Source organism: Scomber japonicus, chromosome 6, assembly GCF_027409825.1.
Source record: "Scomber japonicus isolate fScoJap1 chromosome 6, fScoJap1.pri, whole genome shotgun sequence".
NCBI lineage: Eukaryota > Metazoa > Chordata > Actinopteri > Scombriformes > Scombridae > Scomber > Scomber japonicus.
In genome coordinates, this window is record NC_070583.1 from 28,624,761 (window position 1) to 28,643,128 (window position 18,368).

At 40.7% G+C, this 18,368-nt stretch overlaps 1 protein-coding gene across 2 annotated transcripts in view; it reads left to right on the top strand.

Annotated features, from left to right (window-relative positions):
* The window catches only part of grik4 (glutamate receptor, ionotropic, kainate 4), a 221,001-nt gene that overhangs the window by 120,067 nt on the left and 82,566 nt on the right, over positions 1 to 18,368 (top strand). For both annotated transcript variants that reach the window (XM_053320945.1, XM_053320946.1), the window contains exon 5: positions 9,691 to 9,856. In XM_053320945.1, coding sequence (XP_053176920.1) covers positions 9,691 to 9,856 — 166 coding nt within the window. The remainder of the gene's footprint in view (positions 1 to 9,690; positions 9,857 to 18,368) is intronic.

An 18,368-nucleotide genomic window follows, 5' to 3' on the forward strand; every position in this document is an offset into this window, starting at 1 on the left:
CAATTCCTGTTCCAACACTGACGTTTTCTTTCATTTGTTTTTACTCCTGTTTTTTTAGACTTGACATTCATTATCACCATTTGGATTCATTTAGATCTAAAGAAAGACACTATCAAGCTTGTCCTCCAGTGTGTTTTTTTTAAAAAGTACACCGCAAATGGAAAATGAAAAATTCTGCAAAGACTTCTCTCTGTTAAGATTCAATTGCTGTTTTAGTTTTGTGTGTTGGAAAGCCTTAGGAATTAAATCTCTGACTCGAGAGTGAAAGTGAAAGGTTTAAAGGCAGGTGCTCAGCTGAGGAAGTCTCAGAAGTGGAGCTGCATCATCCCTCCCGCATTTATTTCCCTTTTTGGACTTTTTAAAGAGCTTTTCTGTTTGCCTTAAAACTAGAAATTATAAACTTCTAGTGTTACTTAATGACAGGTCAGTGGATTGCCTGTTGCTGTTCCTTTTAGTGTCATTTTAAAGTTCTCAATGGCTATGTTGCCAGTGCAATAGACAATTTTTTGATAATTAGATTATACCAGAGCACCATCGGAGAATTCAACTTAAAGAGTGCACTGTTATGGTGTTGAGGATGCTTCAAGAGGCAAACTGATGTGTCTTCTGAGAGAGCTCACATGGAGAGTGCAGGACAGGAAGAAATGACTTTATTTTATTTTCCATGTTCATTTTTATGAACTCAGACAAAATATAAGATGCTGTACGTGCATGAACTACAAGAACAAGAGATGAGACCACACACTGCAGCTCCCAATGCAGGCAATTTATTTGGATAGCACCAGTACCGTTCCAAGCAATTTGCTCCAATCTGGTTCTTTTGTTTGTTCTTACTTTGTTCATTATATACACAACCTGTACTTTGCATTGGTCAGTGTTCAAACTGATTGTTGGTTTTCAGCAAAGAATCACCTTAGCCTCACCATCACTGGTTAAGAAAAGGCACTTGTTCCTGCAGGCTTTTGCCGGCTAAATGTGTGTTTTTTGTCTGTGTTCTTGTTATTGTGAAGCGACCTTGGGTTTCATGAAAGGCACTATACAAAATAAAGTTATTATTATTATTATTTTGTTAAAGCTGGATTCTGTGAATTGCAGTGGTTTAACCCTCGTGTAGTCCTCCCAGGTCAAATTGACCCCGTCTCTTTTGACTGTTCCTTCTTTCCTTCCTTCTTCCCTCTTTCTTTAATTGTTCCTTCCTTCTTCCCCTCCTCCCCTCTTTCTTTGCTCCCTCCTCCTTCCATCCTTCCTTCCTTCCTTCCTTCCTCCCTCCTTTCCTTCCTTCCTTCCTTCCTTCCTTTCTTTCTTCCTCTTTTCGTCCTTACTCCTTTCCTTCCTTCCTTCCTTCCTTCCTTCCTTCCTTCCTTCCTTCCTTCCTCCTTTCCTTCCTCCCTTCCTTCTCTCGTGAATTCCTTCCTTCCTTCCTTCCTTCCTTCCTCCTTTCCTTCCTCCCTTCCTTCTCTCGTGAATTCCTTCCTCTTTTCGTCCTTACACCTTTCCTTCCTTCCTTCCTTCCTTCCTTCCTTCCTCCTTTCCTCCTTCCCTCCCTCCTTACTCCTTTCCTTTCCTTCCTTCTTTCCTTCCTTCCTTCCTTCTCTCCTTACTTCCTTCCTCTTTTCCTCCTTACTCCTTTCCTTCCTTCCTCCTGTCCTTCCTTCTGTCCTTCCTTGACCTGAGGACAACAGGAGGGTTAATTATGCTTAGCTACAGTTTTCTGATAAGAAGTATGATGTAAAAATGTATAGGAAGCTAGATCTCAACCTCTCTACCTTATAAGGACCATCATACATTAAATAGTAATATTTATTCCAAATTGTGAGGTCTTAACCATAATTAATACAAAATATGTATATTGTATAGTGTACTGTATATTGAATATCATAGTGCTTGGTATATATGTGTACAGCTAGCTACAGAAAGCACAGCACAAAGCAGAAAATGTCAGAAAATGTTTAATAATGAGTATGAAATGTATTCAGATGAATAATACATAATGGCATCATAATTCTAAGAGGTTTGTATGTGTATGTGCTTACTATTGTATAAATCTGTAACAACGTTTGATCAAAAGAATGTGGGTATTAAACTGGGTGTCACTCCGTACATGATTCCTCTCTTCAGTCTGCTTGAAAACAAAATGCAGGTGCTCCTCCTGTCTCTGCCTGATCATAATTAGAGGAGCACAGCTGTCGGCAGCACCTCTGCTGACCCTTTTTTCACAACACCATTGATCTGTCTTGTCAAGGCCGCTCCAGCAGAACCGCCATGTGCATATCCAAATTCGCTATCTTGTCATCAGGAAGCAGTCTCTTGATTTGATCACTGAGATGAAAGCAAGGAAAAACAGTGACTCCCAGGTGAGCTGCAGGCAAAATAGATTTCAATTTAGCTGATTGTTGTCATCAAGGGTGTGAAATGGGACTCTACTCCATATTACGATGTTGCTTTTGTCAGTTGTGTCAAGTAGTGCAGTTTTTTTCTTGTGTTGAAGGAGACAATACTCAACCCACCTGATATTGCTTAGCTCTCTGCCAGTTTCTCACTAAATTACTGCACTGCTGTTTTCAGTCTGCAAACTGAACTCATCAAGAACACCTGAGTCTTTTGTCTCTCCATCAACATGTTTTTCATTCTCCTCTAAGGTCAGGTACTCTGAGATTTGTTGGCCAACTGTGCCAGTATTGTTGTGGAAAGTTGAGCTGTGCTTTGTTTGAGTGGTTCAAGTCAAACATTTGGCTAGATTTCAAGAACTGGATTAAGCCCAGTGTTAGATTAAAAAAAACAACCTTTTTCCAATCAAAGCTCCCGATAGAACATTTTGTATGCAACAATACACATTTTTTCATACTTGATAAACCCTGGTAGACTTGCAGTGGGCATTTAGTAGTAAACATTGCATAATTTGATCAGGTATGAGGCAGGAGACTGCACCAAATGAAATGAGTGTTTTGTTGTTGGTTTGAGTTTTGTGTGTTTTTTAACCCCAGTGCTTTCAGTAATACCAACACAGCTGGTAGCCAAACATGGGAGTTTAAAAAATGTTCATTTTTCTTTTTTTTATAAAGACATTTGCTCTGAAATAGGGCATTGGTGTGAAGAACAGGCCTCTCAGGAGGAAAATAACTTTTTTTCTCTGTGAACTGGCTGATCAATGAGATAGAGATCTCGTGGTCAGTGTTCCACTCTCCTAAAAGGCACCAAGGGATCCGCAGCCCACTTCATCTTTATCACTGGTCTGCTTCTGCTCTGACCGCAGGGACCTGATGCAGGCTCATTACTACCACAAATAGAGATCTGGCTGCGTAGGCTGAGCACGGGATGAGCTGGCCATTGGGGATGGAGACTGTTGGTAGGGCAGAGTTGACACTCAACCTCTCCTATCGCCAGTGTCTGATCTCCCTCCTTTCTCTCCCGTGAGATTTTAATTTAGCCTTTTCTGAATGTTAACAGCTGGTCTCCCAAATCCCCCATAAACCTTACAGTGTGAAAGGGGATCAGGTAGATATAATAGAATACCACCTGCACTCCTCCATCTCCTGCTACTCGGCAACACCATCCTTGCCAAAGCCATTCTGGCGTCCCAGCCTTGGCATCACGCATGCTGACTGATGGACAATGTCTCTAACAGCATCTGTTCTCTAATACTCAGTAGCCAACATAATTGACTGGCTTGCAATAGGCTAGTTCCAGCCAGGCCTCATACCAATACTTTCTACAACCGATGATCTCGAAGCTGATTAGCTAGAGTATGCCCAGTTTTTGAAGGTAAACGAACTGTTCTCTGTCTGGCTTCAGCTAACCTTGTATTCAGCTCACTGAGACTGAGTGGCTGCTGTCCACTTGGCTGCTGCGCTAAATGTTTCAAGGATAGTTCAGTCTTTCTGCCAAGCATGTGTTGTAAGCTAATTGATAGCCAGGTCAACCTGTAATGTAACATGTGTAATGTAAATGAGTCCCTTCAAATATTATTGATGAACTGCGCTAATTCTAATGTTCCTACAGCTGTGCCTGACATGTTCCAAGATGCATAAAAGTGCTGTGATACTTTATTAAACAGAGTTTTGTTCTGCTGCCCCTCTGAGTTTAAGCCAACAGATGTAGTTGCTCATTATGTCTCTGCTCTCCATATGGCACTACTGCACATCCACCTCCTCTTCACCTCCCCTTACTCGGACCCCCTCCTAGCAGGCTTCTGTTGGGTTCATAGCGGACAGGTAGCAGAGTGACTTTGGCCCTTGTAAGCTCAACAACCGAGGCAACCCAGAGCTTGTTGGACTGCACTGAAGTGCTTTCACCCTCACTCCAGCTCAGAACAATGGTATCCTCACTAATGCCTGGTCAGATTGGAAGCCACTGTTCTTGAATGTAACCCCAAATCTTCCACTGAGGAGGGGATATCAGGGGTTATTGGTAATGTATTATTGGTATTCCTCATACAAGGCAGTGTAATAACCCCTAGCTGTTACCAAAATTCATTATCATCATCGCTGGCTCGGATGTTTCAAAATGTGCTGGTTCTCTTTATCCCTTGTTTTAATTGCTAATCTCAGCAGATCAGAGTGCAATCTCAGTGTAATTAAGGCAAGTATATTGTACGCATATTGTAATTGGGTTGAGATATTTTTGCTGCCAAACAAAAGTGCCTCTTTTCACCCACAGCTCACTGTGTGCGCAAAAGTGTATGAGTGTGTGTGTGTGTGTGTGTTACTTGTGCAAAGCCTGTGTCCTGTGAGAGCTCCCTCATTAAACGCATGTCAAAACTCTGTCTGCAGACCTGCCAGGCTTCCTGTCACACTGCAGGAAACACACACACATACACACACACACACACACACATATATATGGACAAGAGCACACACCCTCACATCCAAGCCATCGAGCTGTAAGAAAAAGGTACAACTGTGCCTTGTTTTGTGAGTGAGGGCGTCCTTTGGTTTGTCAGTAAATAAACTGGGTATTCTTGTGACTGGTGCCAAAATGTTACAGTATTGAGCTGTTTCCGAGGGCAAAATGCTACATATTAGATAGCTACCAGTAATACATTTTTGAAATACCCCTTTTTCTAGTTACTGTAGCATAAAATGCCTCTAAAAAGCAGGGTTTAACACAAACAGAGGTCCAAAATGTGAAAATTATCATTTGAAGCCCCTGCAAACTTATTTTCACAACTATTTATAATATTAAATATTTAGGATTAAAAAAAATAGCATTCATATGTATTATTTATTGCATGTCTCAAAAACTCGTAGCGTAGTTTGATTACATGCAGTTTCAGAATTTCGTGGTATCTGGGTTATGTGTTGCACATGTAAACACTATATCCTGGTTTCAGAAGCCCAAATAAGACAGAGAAGGACACTAATTCAGAAACCATATAAGTATATATTTTATTTATTACGGTCCCAATCACTCATAGTAAATAGGAAAACAGCTTTTATGGGCCTTTAAGTCAGGAAATATTGAATCATATACCCAAAATATCTAATCAAAGGGATAATGAAATATGACCAAGAATTTCTAAGTATTCAATGCCAACTTGCAACACTTCACCGTTTTTAATATTTAGTGCCAGAGACATTTTTCAGTCAGCACCCAAAAGCAAGTAAAGTGTGATACTCAACCCTTGTCAACACATAATGTGTAATATAAACAAATGTGAGGACTGCTTGTCTAATAGGGAACAACTACAGCATCTTCTAAATAATAAATGAGAGTCATAATGCTCTGCTTCAGCCTGAAATGTATTTGGAGCCCATAGAGACCAAACAATAACTGAGCTAAATGCTGATGTTGTTATTGGAGCCCCTGGAGCTATATGTCTTGAGAAATGAACTAATAACCACAAAAACATGAGACATATTGCCTTTGACAACAGAATCAAATGTCACACCTCCTAATTCAATGAAGCCATTTAATGAGTGCTGATTGCAACCCCTTTGTTATTCCTCACTCCCTCTTTATGTCTGTATTTCTTGTGCACTTTTTCCCCCTGTCTCAGCCTCTCTGTCACTCACCTCATTGCTCCCTTCTTCTGTCAGTCAGACTGTCAGTTTCTCTCCATCCCTCTCTCCATTCTCTCCCTTGTTGCCTTTCACTTGCACTCTTTCTCCCTATCCTCACCCACCCTTCATTCCCCTGACACACACCTGTCTTTCTCCACAGCAGTCACCATGGCATTTCATTCTATTTACAGGGAAGCTACCAGATTATTAAAAGCAGAGTGGTTACCTTGGGCTTCATGTTTGCTTGAGATTTTCAGATGTAATTAGTTTCACTCCCACACCAATACTGCTAATGCCCTGAGCAGATGCTTTTAAAAGGCACTACCTTGACCGTCTAATTTTGAGTTACAGCTTGTTTACTAGTATCTACAACTTACCAAATAGCTAAACATTGACAAAATTTTAGTTATATTGATGATAATTTCTGACAAGAATATTTGAAAACCACAGCATGAAGGGAAAATGCTTCTCAACTCAGTCACACGTGTAGTGTATCATCATAATAACACAAAAATATTTTTGGACAAAATCAAAATGGAAACATATCTCTCTGTTACCACTGCAGACAGTAAAAATGTGAACCCTGTAATTCACTGTAAGCAAGCAACAAGATCATTAAATCAACATTAACTTTTTAAGCTGTAAACATTGACATTATAATTGTCTTATAATGTTGTTATAGCGAAAGTGTAAGGTGTTGCTTCTAGCCACCTGAAAAATAGCCACTCTTTTCCCACTCTGTTTTGGTCTCCACCAGCCCCTCAGAGAAATATCTGGCATTTTTAGTTGTTAATGCTCCTGCTTGTCCACCAGCTAGTCATTAACGTTGTCTCCTTTTTAGTGCTGGTATATTGTGGGTTAATCAGATTTTGTTTGTGGTAGAAAATTGCTGGCTGCTGCTACTGATAAAGGTGGTGAAAATGAATCATAACAGCTGATGATGAAACACAGACTGTGTTTTGTTGCTTTGAATGACCCCTTTCACATTACAAATAACAATTTGATCCATTGTTACTACAAAATAATGATTAGTGCAGCTGTAATAATTACCACAAAGCTAAACAATAGCTGGCATTGTTTATTACAGTAAATCAACAAGTTATAATTGTGGTAAAATGTGTTAAATTGACTCACTTTGGATTAGTACCCAGGATTGCTGGCATGACAAACTTGTGAGTTTCCTGTGGTGCTAAACTGATGCTGTTAGCTGCAGCTGTTTGCTTCATAGATTCTTTGAAGGAGGAAAGATTTTTCAGTTTTTTTTATTTTGGGGGGGTTAATCGACCAGCAGAGTGACTGATACTAGCTGTTGGTTGCAGATAAGAAGTCTGGCAAGCGACTTTGATGTGGCTGACAACTTGCTGTGGGTTATGTGGAGATTGATTTTCTTTGCTTGGAGTACCACTGTTTTAACTCGAGTTTTGATTCAAAACACTTTGTCACTCCACCACATGTAGAGGATAGTGACAACCACTGTTTAACAACCAATTAACCAGGGGAAAATGTGTTGAGGCATGATGTATAGATACGATCTTCTTTTGCCAAGCCTTGCAGCTATATTTAGTCATCAAGTTCCCAAGACATGTTTAAATTGAATAGGAAATTATTGCAAGTTCATATTCACCAGAAAAAAGTGCATCAATAAAATGTTTCCAGTAAACATAACATATGAAAATGAGCAGAATCAACTAGTTATATATTTTCAGTATGAGTCAATGCTTCATACTGAATTATTTGATGATGAATCAACACTGAGAGCCAAGTAATTCCCCCTGTGATGCCATCCTTTCTAGCAATAGGGTCCAACAGTCCAACAGAATGGAAAATGACAAAGTGTGTGTATATGTGTGTGCGCATGTGAATATGCGTGTGCGTGTGTTTGTGTAAGCTGCTTTCTAAACCCCCCCGCTGCCTCAGATACAGCCTATCGAAGCGTGTCAGGTTTCTAAGTGAAAGGGGTCGGGTAGCACCAGTCCGCAATGCTGAAAAGGAAGGAAAGAACAGATGGGAAAAGGGGACAAGTGGAAAAAAAGAGCATACAATCTGGGGTACACAGAAAACAGGAGAGAAAGGGACAGAAATGAGAAAAAGGGTAGTGAGAAATTGTGCAAATACAACAGGGAGGATCAAGGACACACCTGAAGAGGGGCACATTTCTCCAGTGTGGTGTACAGCTATTACCCAGGTTTTAGGGCTCCTTGAAAGGACTGAATCGCGTTCCAGCAGGGGCTGTCAGTAGTGGCTGCACCTCCATCCATCCAGACACCAGGGACTCCATTACACCCTGATGGGCAAGGATGGAAAACCAATCGAGGGGATATGGGGACCAGGGGGAAAGCAATGTATGGGCGCTGGGAACCACACAGACAGGCAATCTGCCATGATGAAGAGGCTCCCTTCCCTGTTCCTCCTCGGACCCAGCACGTCCTCCTGCATCCCCTTCAAGCCCCACTGCGCTCTATTGCAATGCCTTGCCAGCTGACCGACCCGACACCTGCCACACTCATTCGCACTCTGATTCTACCCTCCTTTTCTTCCCAAGCCTTCACTGTAAGCCCTGGCAGTGTGCCTCCTCATCACATGGAGAACTGAAGCAGAGATGGATTTCATTTGAGGGAAATAGATGGGAGTCATGTTTGAATTGGGGTTGAATGTAATCTATGATTTACCTGAAGTTCAGCAGATTTGTCTGTAGCTCCAGTTCGGATCTGTTGCTGTGCTCAGGCAATGTTGAAGGCTGTAAGGGTAGCTGTAGTGTATTCAACCTCCCTTCTGGCACCGGAGATGAGCCTGTGTTGGACATACCTGTTAGTTCAGTGGGGGTGGTAGGATAAATTAATTAGGGGCTGCCAAGGAATACAGATTTTTATATAGGTGCAGTGAATCAACACTGTGAAAACATAGGAATCAATCTCACTGAAGGCTGTATGCCTCGCAACGGGGCTGGGATGAAAGAATTGTGTATTTATTGATTCTTACTGAAGACTTGGCTGGTTTTCTTTTTCTTACTCATTTGTGCCTGACTACTGGAAGAACACATGCACCTCAGTAGGCCTACATATCATCATGCTCATGGATGTGCTAATTTGCTCAGTTTGATAGTTAAACATTATTCCCTGCCTTCTAATCCCTAAAAAAATATTAACAAGAACATTATGATATGATTATGATAATGGTTTTACATTAACAAGTAAATGTTTTGTTGTTTGTACTCATGCCCAAAATATCATCACACAATTCATATCCAGATGTTTGATACGTCATGATAATGTTTTGCAATGTGGTAACAGCTGGGCAGTTGTTATACTGAAGATATACAAGGGCTTGTTCATGTGGGTTGAACAAAAATATGTTTTTAAAACCATATTTACTTTATATGAGCTTCAGTGCCTTTGTTGCTCAAAAATATGTGTATTCTGAATATGCACATTGAAGCTGACCCCTGGGTTATCCTTGCTTGCAATTTATCATAACAGATTAACCCGGTTTCCTGAGAGCTATTATTTCTTGTCTGTTGGCACGCACTATTTATGTTCTGTTGTTCACACACACTTTCTCTCTTGTTTGTATCTCTTTTATGGTTGTCCTGTGTGTAGATCCCCATTATTAAACGTTATCATCACTATCCAACTAATCAACTGCCAATGATTAAAATAGTATGAGTTAGTTTGACGAAAATATTTCTGTGCAGGTGCCCTATGTCAAAGTCGCTCCAGAGGACATTCTGAAGGTTCAATTCCCACGGTTCACCACTCTTGACCTGAGGCCAACCAACATGGACATCAGCCTGGCTGTGGCCGGTCTTCTCACCTTCTTTAACAGCACCGCCGCCTGCCTCATCTGTGCACAAGCTGACTGTGAGTACAGAATGCAGACCCCCATGACAAAACACACATATCATACTCACCTGTGGAGGATGTTCACACACCACAGTCCCTACATCTGTCAACAAAGTGTAAAGAGTGTAAACATCATTGTTTAATGTGTTATCCTTTAACACGTGCTAGCACACATAAGATTCTCGCACGCACACCGACTGTGTTCTGACAACAGATGCAGCGCTTACCAACATATCACCCTGTGACACGCTCATATCTGAAGCAGCTGCTGCACTCCACAGCTACAACTCCCTCACAGCAGCATGCCCGACGTCAGCATCCCAAAATAAATCACATTTATGGAGGAATCCTAGCTCTCTTTCAAATCAAATCAAATGTGTTTATTGTCATTTACCATACATTTCTGCAAGGCATTATCACAGAATGTTTCTCTGTGGATCAAAGTGCAAGGAGACATAACTTAAGTAACGCTAAAAATTGCAGTTAAACATTGCAGTTAAAGACAATTGGCCTCATTCACAAACAGTGCGTACACACAAATCTGTGCTTAAACCGTGCGTATGAACGTTTGATGCACAAATCTTGGATTCATCAATATGTTCTTATCTAAATTTGTTCATACTCTACAAACACACTACAAACACATTTAGGCCTTCCTCAGACCATGCATACGCACAAATGATGGCAAGGCTGCAGTGCTCAATGCCTTAATGCAGAGTCTTTAATGATGGTAAGTTAAAATGTCTTATTACAAAATGTATACTGAATTGAATTGTAAAATAATTCACTTTTCCTTATGGTTTATCTTAATTTTTCCGAAGCAAATGACACACAGACACATTAAATCCTGAACTTATTTATTTGCGAGGACATCCAATAAATGTTCCAGTGTTTCATTAATGTTATCTGTCGCATCATCCAGGCCTACAAATTATATTCTTAGCCTAATTAATTAACTTTTGCAAGCAGCAATGCTATTTTCATTTAAATAAAAATGTGTTCTGATTGAATTGCACTTGTTAATTACAAAAGACACAAGAAATTACAAATATCATCTTAACAATTATGAAAGTGACCTCTGGGCGATGGTTCTTGGTGGGTGTCATTACTTTCCCCTCATTCCTTAAGCAAATTCCTCTTAATAATAATTGCCCAGTAATTCCTGTTTTGGCATCAACTTTGATGTTCAACCATTTATTTGATTTGTGCCAGCGTCCGAACTTCAGGGGACACAGCATTCACTGCCTCAGTTATTGCAACCCAGGCTTCGTTGTTTTTCTTTTTTTTGTTTTTTTTAAACATCGTCACTCCAGAGGACATGCTATGTTAAGTGTCAGATCGTTTGGCTTCCACCTCCTCAAACTCAACTTCTTTCAATTCCTCTGTTCAGCACTGCACTCTCGGCATGATACACCAAACGGATATAATTATATAAAGAAATAGAGGCATGACGGTGTGCTGATTGCAGATAGTGAACATGCACCTGTGAATTTAGAATTATCTGATTTACACAAACATATGCACGGTGGTTATGTTGTGTAGAGAGTAAGAACATTTCTGAACACATATTGGTGAATGAGGCCCGACGTCATCCTCATAATCCCTTAATTAAAATAATAACATAATATGTTATGCTGTGTTATGTACAATGTGCTTTCACCCGTATTGCTCAGTGTGATGACTACACGACTCTATGTATGCTCTTAAAACACCGTCTGCTGATGATCAAGACATTTCTTTGAAGAAAGACAAAAGAGAAAGTGGGTGAAGTTTTCAGCTGTATTCATCAGTCATCTGACCGCCTTCCTGTCAAAGGCACTCGTTAGATTCTTAAGATACTAAACTGAATGACCTTAAAAAAGCTTGGAAATCTCCTTGAGGGAAGTTATTTTCGTAAATAGAGAGGAAGATTAAATCACGCCCTGTTCCCACCCTCTTGTAGTCCAGCAAGCAGTAATTACAACTCCCTAGACAAAGGCACCATGACCCTGAGTGGCACCAGCTAACCTTTTTTCTAATCAACACAAGGCTTTGAAGAAAAGAAATAGACTTGAGACATCAACCGTGTGTCAGACAGACCAGAGATGGCAATGAGCTACACTGAACCGCCCACCCCACCTATCTCAATTCTCAGTTCTTCTGCCTTTCAACTTCCTCTTTGACAGCCTGCTGGTCTTTACTTTGGAGTCTCCTTTCATTCATAACCTTTAAGACACGGTTTGTCACTCAAAGCACTGTGTCTAATATATCAAACCAACAATATTTACTGTTCATAAATGAATGCAAATGTTTGATCCAACATTTTTCTTCTTATGTAAACAGAAGATGGCATTTTATTATGCAGAAATTGAAAAAAGTCTTTCCTGGAAGAATTAATTAAACATACTAAAGAGAAAATATGCCTAATCCTAGTTTTACCCAACCTAAGTTCATAACAACTGCAAAGGTCAAAAATGTATTATTAGTTGTTTTTCCCTCTAGGTGCTCCTGTACCTGTCTGTCATTCTTCCAATTCACAGCTCAGATCCTGTTTCTGTGACATTTATTCCACAGAGAATTGATTAATACAGCTCTGGCCAGAACAGTGATAACAAGTGAACCTTTTAGGCATCCACTGACTTTAATATTGGTGGGTTTGGAGAAAAGAAACTAGTTTATAACATTACTTCTTCCCTCTGGTTGTGGCGGTGGGTGTGCAGATCGGTGTGGAGCTTCTTATTTTGTGTCAGTGAGCTAAGAGAGAACTGGAAAGGAAATTAAATGAAATGAAAAGAAATGAGGGGAGATGAAAGGTAGATAGAAAAGACCAAGGGGAGTCTGAAGAGAGAGGGGAGAGTAGCGGAGAGTAGAGGGTAAGGCATGAGGGTGAAATGTTGTGATTGCGGTGAGGAAGGAGGTAACCATGCTGGAATTATACATTGGCAACACAAGGGAGACAGTCCAGGAAATGACGCGGCGGTATTGATTGCACCCTTTCATGTGACCCTCATTCATTCAGTACAAAATGTAGCAAATGGCAGCATGCCTAGTTTTGTATGTATGTGTTTGTGTGTAAAGGTCTGTGTTCAGCAATAGCATCAGCTGAAACCCCTTCAACTTTGGCTCCAGCCCGATGAGCCCCACCCCTCCCTGTCAGCTCACACAGTCAGTTGGTCGGTTGGCAGCCTGCTGTCAGTGGCTCGTCCACATGTGCCTGCCTCATTAATCACCCAAGCCAGTGACAGCCTAATAGAGCGTGCCCAATTCATGAATATTTTCCAGCCATGGCTGAGGAGGCAGGAGTGGAGATGGAGCTGTGCCCAAAGGCATGGTGCACACCAGGACGGACATTAATCTAGCTAACCTCCACTATCAACAGCAGTGTGTGCAGTAGCAGCCGCTGTACTGTAACTCTTGCCCAGAATACTGTCTGTGTAGTTTAATTTTTGGACTTGCCGGGTGGCTCCACATGTCATGTGGTTGTGGCCTTTGGTAAATGAGGAGGGACGCACATTAAAAATGTATGCACACAACACATCTGCTTGCACACATGCACTGTAAGCAAACTAGGCACATGCATGCTGTTTCCACACTCAGAGCCACTGTATTACAGCAGTGCACTTTCATTAGTGAGGTGATTGGTGCAGCTGTCAGTAGGCTACAGGAGAATATCCAGTAAGCTCTGAAATTTAACTGGAGCTGCAGTGCAGGTAAAGGATTTCAAAGTTTAACAAAACAGCAGATTTCATATTGTTGTACACCTTTGATCGCCACGGTTGGAGAGCAAGGCATGCCATTGTAGCTCACTACATTGTTTCATTGCAGCAACAATAGGAAACACCTCCATGACCACATTTTGAATCAGGTTTCAACTGTAATCTGACCAATTATACAATGTGCCTCATGTTAATTGCCCTTTTCTCTTGTAACAGTAGCATGTCTGTGTCATCTAATAAATTACAGCTCTCCATTACTCACAGTTTCTAACAGTTTAACCTACTGTCTCTCAGCACTCAGTGTGGAATTGCCATCAGTAACCTATAATCAGTGTTAGCCATGTGGAAGAGATAGCTCAATGACTTATGAAAAGGAACATATACAAAGGTGTAAAAATGATAGGATGAGAGTAATTGCAGAGGAAGGTATTGATGACTTGGATGATAATTATGTGGCGGCTACTATGATCCTGTGTAGAATGAAATCAAGGTGATGGGTGATGGTGTAGTAGTAATTGCTTTTTACAACACTTTGTTGTAAAAGCTTTTTATGGAATAGATGAAAAATATAGGGCTCATAACACCGCTGCCTGCTTTTTGTAGAAATTAGCAATGAGCAGTATGTCTTTGCGAAAGTAAAATGCAAAGACTCGCTCTTGTCTGATTAGAGACAAAAAGGATATAGCAGATTTCTTACCTGCGTCAAAAGATACGTGAAGAGACATCTTCTGGTGGTCATGTAGTCTAGAGGGGCTTGACACATTACTGGGATATTCTGGGTTTAAAGCCAGATGCTCTCTCTTTCCCGATATTTTCTCTTATTGTTACCTGTGCTTTGAAGACTAAATAAAAAGCCAAATAGACATCAAATAGAAGTATCCCCTGTGAGTCACTCATTAAAGGCTTTTTTCCTCCCCAACAGGTCAGATTGACCAGAACGCTATTGTATTTGCTTTTTTTGCTATTTTCTCCAGGCATCTACCTTGACCATTTCATGTTGTGCAGTCTAGTATTTCCACTCCTTAAGCAGTAATATCACACTCAAGCTAAAAAAAACCCTTCAAATTAACCTTACTGAAAGAGAAGTAATTTGCAGGTTCGAGTTTGCAGAATGAAGAATGAGTATGAATTCTGTTTGTAAAGAGAATCGATGATCAGCAAGAGCACATCAGCTTAGCACTAGTGTGTGTGTGTGTGTGTGTGTGTGTGTGTGTGTGTGTGTGTGTGTGTGTGTGTGTGTATAGACTGTATAAAAAGAAATGGATGTAACATCTGTGACGTCACCCATTGGTTTGTGGACTGCTGCTCAGAAGCCAATAGTTTTGAATCTAGGCAGCGCCATCTTGAAAATTCCAGGTGCATGCAGGGAAAAAGGGAAAAGGGAAAATTCTACTTATATGGGCATGAGGCGGGGTCATGGGCTGGGCGGGGAGGTTGCAATAGGTTGCGAGGGCTGGATCTCCAGGACACTGGTCAATCAACCTATCAATCACGATGTAGCCACGCCCTAATGCATACCCTGCTTTATCGTCAAATATAAAATCAGGGAGGCCAAAATTTCACAAATGAACATCATACTGCATTGAAGAAGGCTTTAAACTAGCGATTGAGACCATAAACACATTTTGAAAACGTTTACTAAGGTTAGAAATCAAGTGAGAAGTTGGTGAATTCTCCATTGACTTGTATAGAGACGGAAGCCCTTTTGACACCAAAACGGTCGCCCCCTGGTGGCCTTTTGATAGAATGCAGTTCTAAGTTACTTCCATGTTGGCCTCATTTCAGAGGACCGGAACTCCCGGCCTGGTATTTTGGTTCATGGGGAGGGGAATATGCTCAGATATATTTTCAATGTTTTGACATGTGATCTTGCCTACTACAAAGTCATCTTCACAAAAAGTAGCAGTTGGAAGCATTTTCTTATTTAATGACTACCTTTGCAAGATGAACGTGAAGTACATTGGGAACTTTGTACGCCGTCACTCTGAAAAGTAAAAGAATTCCAGCAGTAATAATCAAAACCAGCTGACCTACACACACTGCAGCATTAAACAACTTGAACTCTGAATTGAAGTAAATAACTCGGTGCTCAGTCTGTCTCACCTCAAAAACCCTGCCCCCGCTCAGCATCTTGGACAACAATGTCTTTTCCCAGACCTAACCGTGCAGCACAGAGGCTGTTCTCCACTGCTGGAAACATGACATTAATAACAACACAGCAGTGCACTCCTCCTCTCCCTCAGTTTGTTAGTCTCATACAGGCAGAAGACTATAAAATGCTTTCAAATTAATTAATTCAAACGCAGTTACCTTTTTAAAATTAAAAGGTTATGGACTATTTATTGCATCTGCCATTTATATGTCATATTATATTTCAGTGGACTATGAACTGTGCAAAAAAAATTAAATAAATAATCATTTTATCATTGCATCGTAGCCCTCCAAATTTGGATTGAGTCGTGAGGTGCCCAGAGAATCCCACCCCTCTTGTTGGTTGGTTTCTTTTCCTGAGATTTGTTGATAAAAGGAAAAATGTACAATTTCACCAGCCTTATCCTTTAGCCCTGAAATAGAACTGCAAAAAGAGGAACAGCCAAAACCCTTTTTTAAAAAATGTCATTCTTAGAGTGTGAGTGCACTCACAGGCATGCCTTAAATTCTGTGGAAAGGAATAGACTTGTACTTTTACAGGACAACACTAACACAAATAGACACACACCCACACACACACACACACACACACACACACACACACACACACACACACACACAATCCCACAGAACTTGTTCTCTCCATACACGGACCAATACAAAACTAACTGAAGAAGAGCACATTTTTCTTCAGCTACATGTCTTTTATTTGATTGAAACTGGTTCACGAGAGCAAACAGTGAGGGAACATGTCAGCTGCGAACTCTCCTTTGAATCCTGTACAGTCAAAAGATGAAAGAGAATATGCACTTTTATTCTGTGTGCCACTATTATAGTGTGTATGTACAGTATGTACTGTTTTGCCAGGCACATCTAGCACAGTTCACCGTCTAATGTCATGAACTGGATGTGAAATTGTATTCAATGCCCTGAGAGAAGCTGCAGAGACTGAATGCAGACAAGGAGGGTGGTTTAGCTGATGCTATTTCAAGCTCATCAAAGTTATTCTGAATTGTACTACAGAGGAAGCTGATCTGACAGGTTGGAGACCTAGGCAGGCAGGCAAGCAGCAGTCAGGGGTGTTGTCTCGTGAGTGCACAGACACAGGTAGCCAGGTACAGGAAGACAAATACACACAGTGATATACTGCCATGCAGACAGGCAGACGCAGATATAATTACAGAAGCTATTAGACATGATGCTGGTGGGAAAGTGCTGTAGCTTGTGCTAATGTGCTGTGGAAAAGCCAAAGGAGTCAGCTTGATAACTTGAAATTGCCTCACCAAAATGCTCTCTGTATGACACACGAGATGTTCTGCTGTTGCCTTGGCAAAAATCACATAATATCTGTTGAAGCCACAGTTTAGAGTGCAATTTTCTTATTACTTCATGATGAAAATAGCAGGTGTACGATCAGCTAATGTAAGTCCTTCTCCTCAAAGTTACGACCTTCTCATATGAATCTCCTTGCCAATATCAAGAAACGTTACGAGTGTTATGAGATCTGCCAAATCGCCAAGGTGGGGCTAACTGTCGTACCAACAAGTGTGAGTTTACTGTTCTGTACTCTTAAATTCATCCACGTTATATTTTTCTCACTATAACACACCTTGCAAATTATTTTAAGCACCTATATGGAAAATTAGCTCAATAACCTCTCAGGGTCTACTAATATATGGATGCAAAGTGACTGGTAAAATGCTGCAGGGAGCAATTTGATTAAGTTGGCTATGCTTTAATTAGGGCAAATCCCTCTTACCTCACTGGAGTCAAACGGTTTATTACCATGGGATAGAGTACAAGAGAAGCTGCTGAAACATCCTTTTGTGTTTGACGGCTGTACAATAATTGCAATTAAGGATAATCAGTCTGCTTGTTCTGCATGAAAAGGTTTTTATAGATTTATAGTCGTCAAATGTGACAGGAAAACAAACAAAAGGCACATTTGTTTGTACTTGAGGATAGTGTGCTGCGACAGTCCACCCTCCGCTCCTAGCATCCTGTGCTGCTCTGCTGTTTCCCTCTGACAGGAATCCAGGTGGGTCATCAAAGTAACTGGCTGCACCAGAGAGGTGGAAGTGGTCAAAGAGTACAAAAGGCCTGCTCACCCAGACCCCACTGTGTCTTGCAGCAGGACAGCCTCAAAATAATTAGAAAAAACAGGGGAAAACATTGAAACATTGAGAACACTAAAGAACACTATGAAGGTGGATTATTTTAAATTTACTTCATATAAATTAACTAAGTAAACCAAAATCAATAAAAAACACTTCTCTTAAGACCAGTCTACATATTAACTAAGCTAAGGTAACACAATTACTGTAATTACTCTAATGGTGACCAAGGCTCCTTAACTGTTAGAGAATACCAGGCCTTTATTGCAATCAAGCTTACAGTATATCAGAGATAAGCCTTTATATCTCATTTTCTCTTCAATACGTTTTTTTGCTCATATTTTAGAACAAATCACCTTGTTTTCCGTTTTGCATCCATTTGCTCTGTTAATTCTTTGTTACCATATTACTGGTAATTACAGTACTCTGCACCAGAGACTTTGGTTAGCCCTCTGGTAACTTGACTGAAGATAAAATAATATAATCATGCGGCTCTCCTAGACTTTCCAAATATTATTGGGCTGAATGGATTAAATTCTGAAACGAGTAATTTTGTTGGGGTTGTTTGAC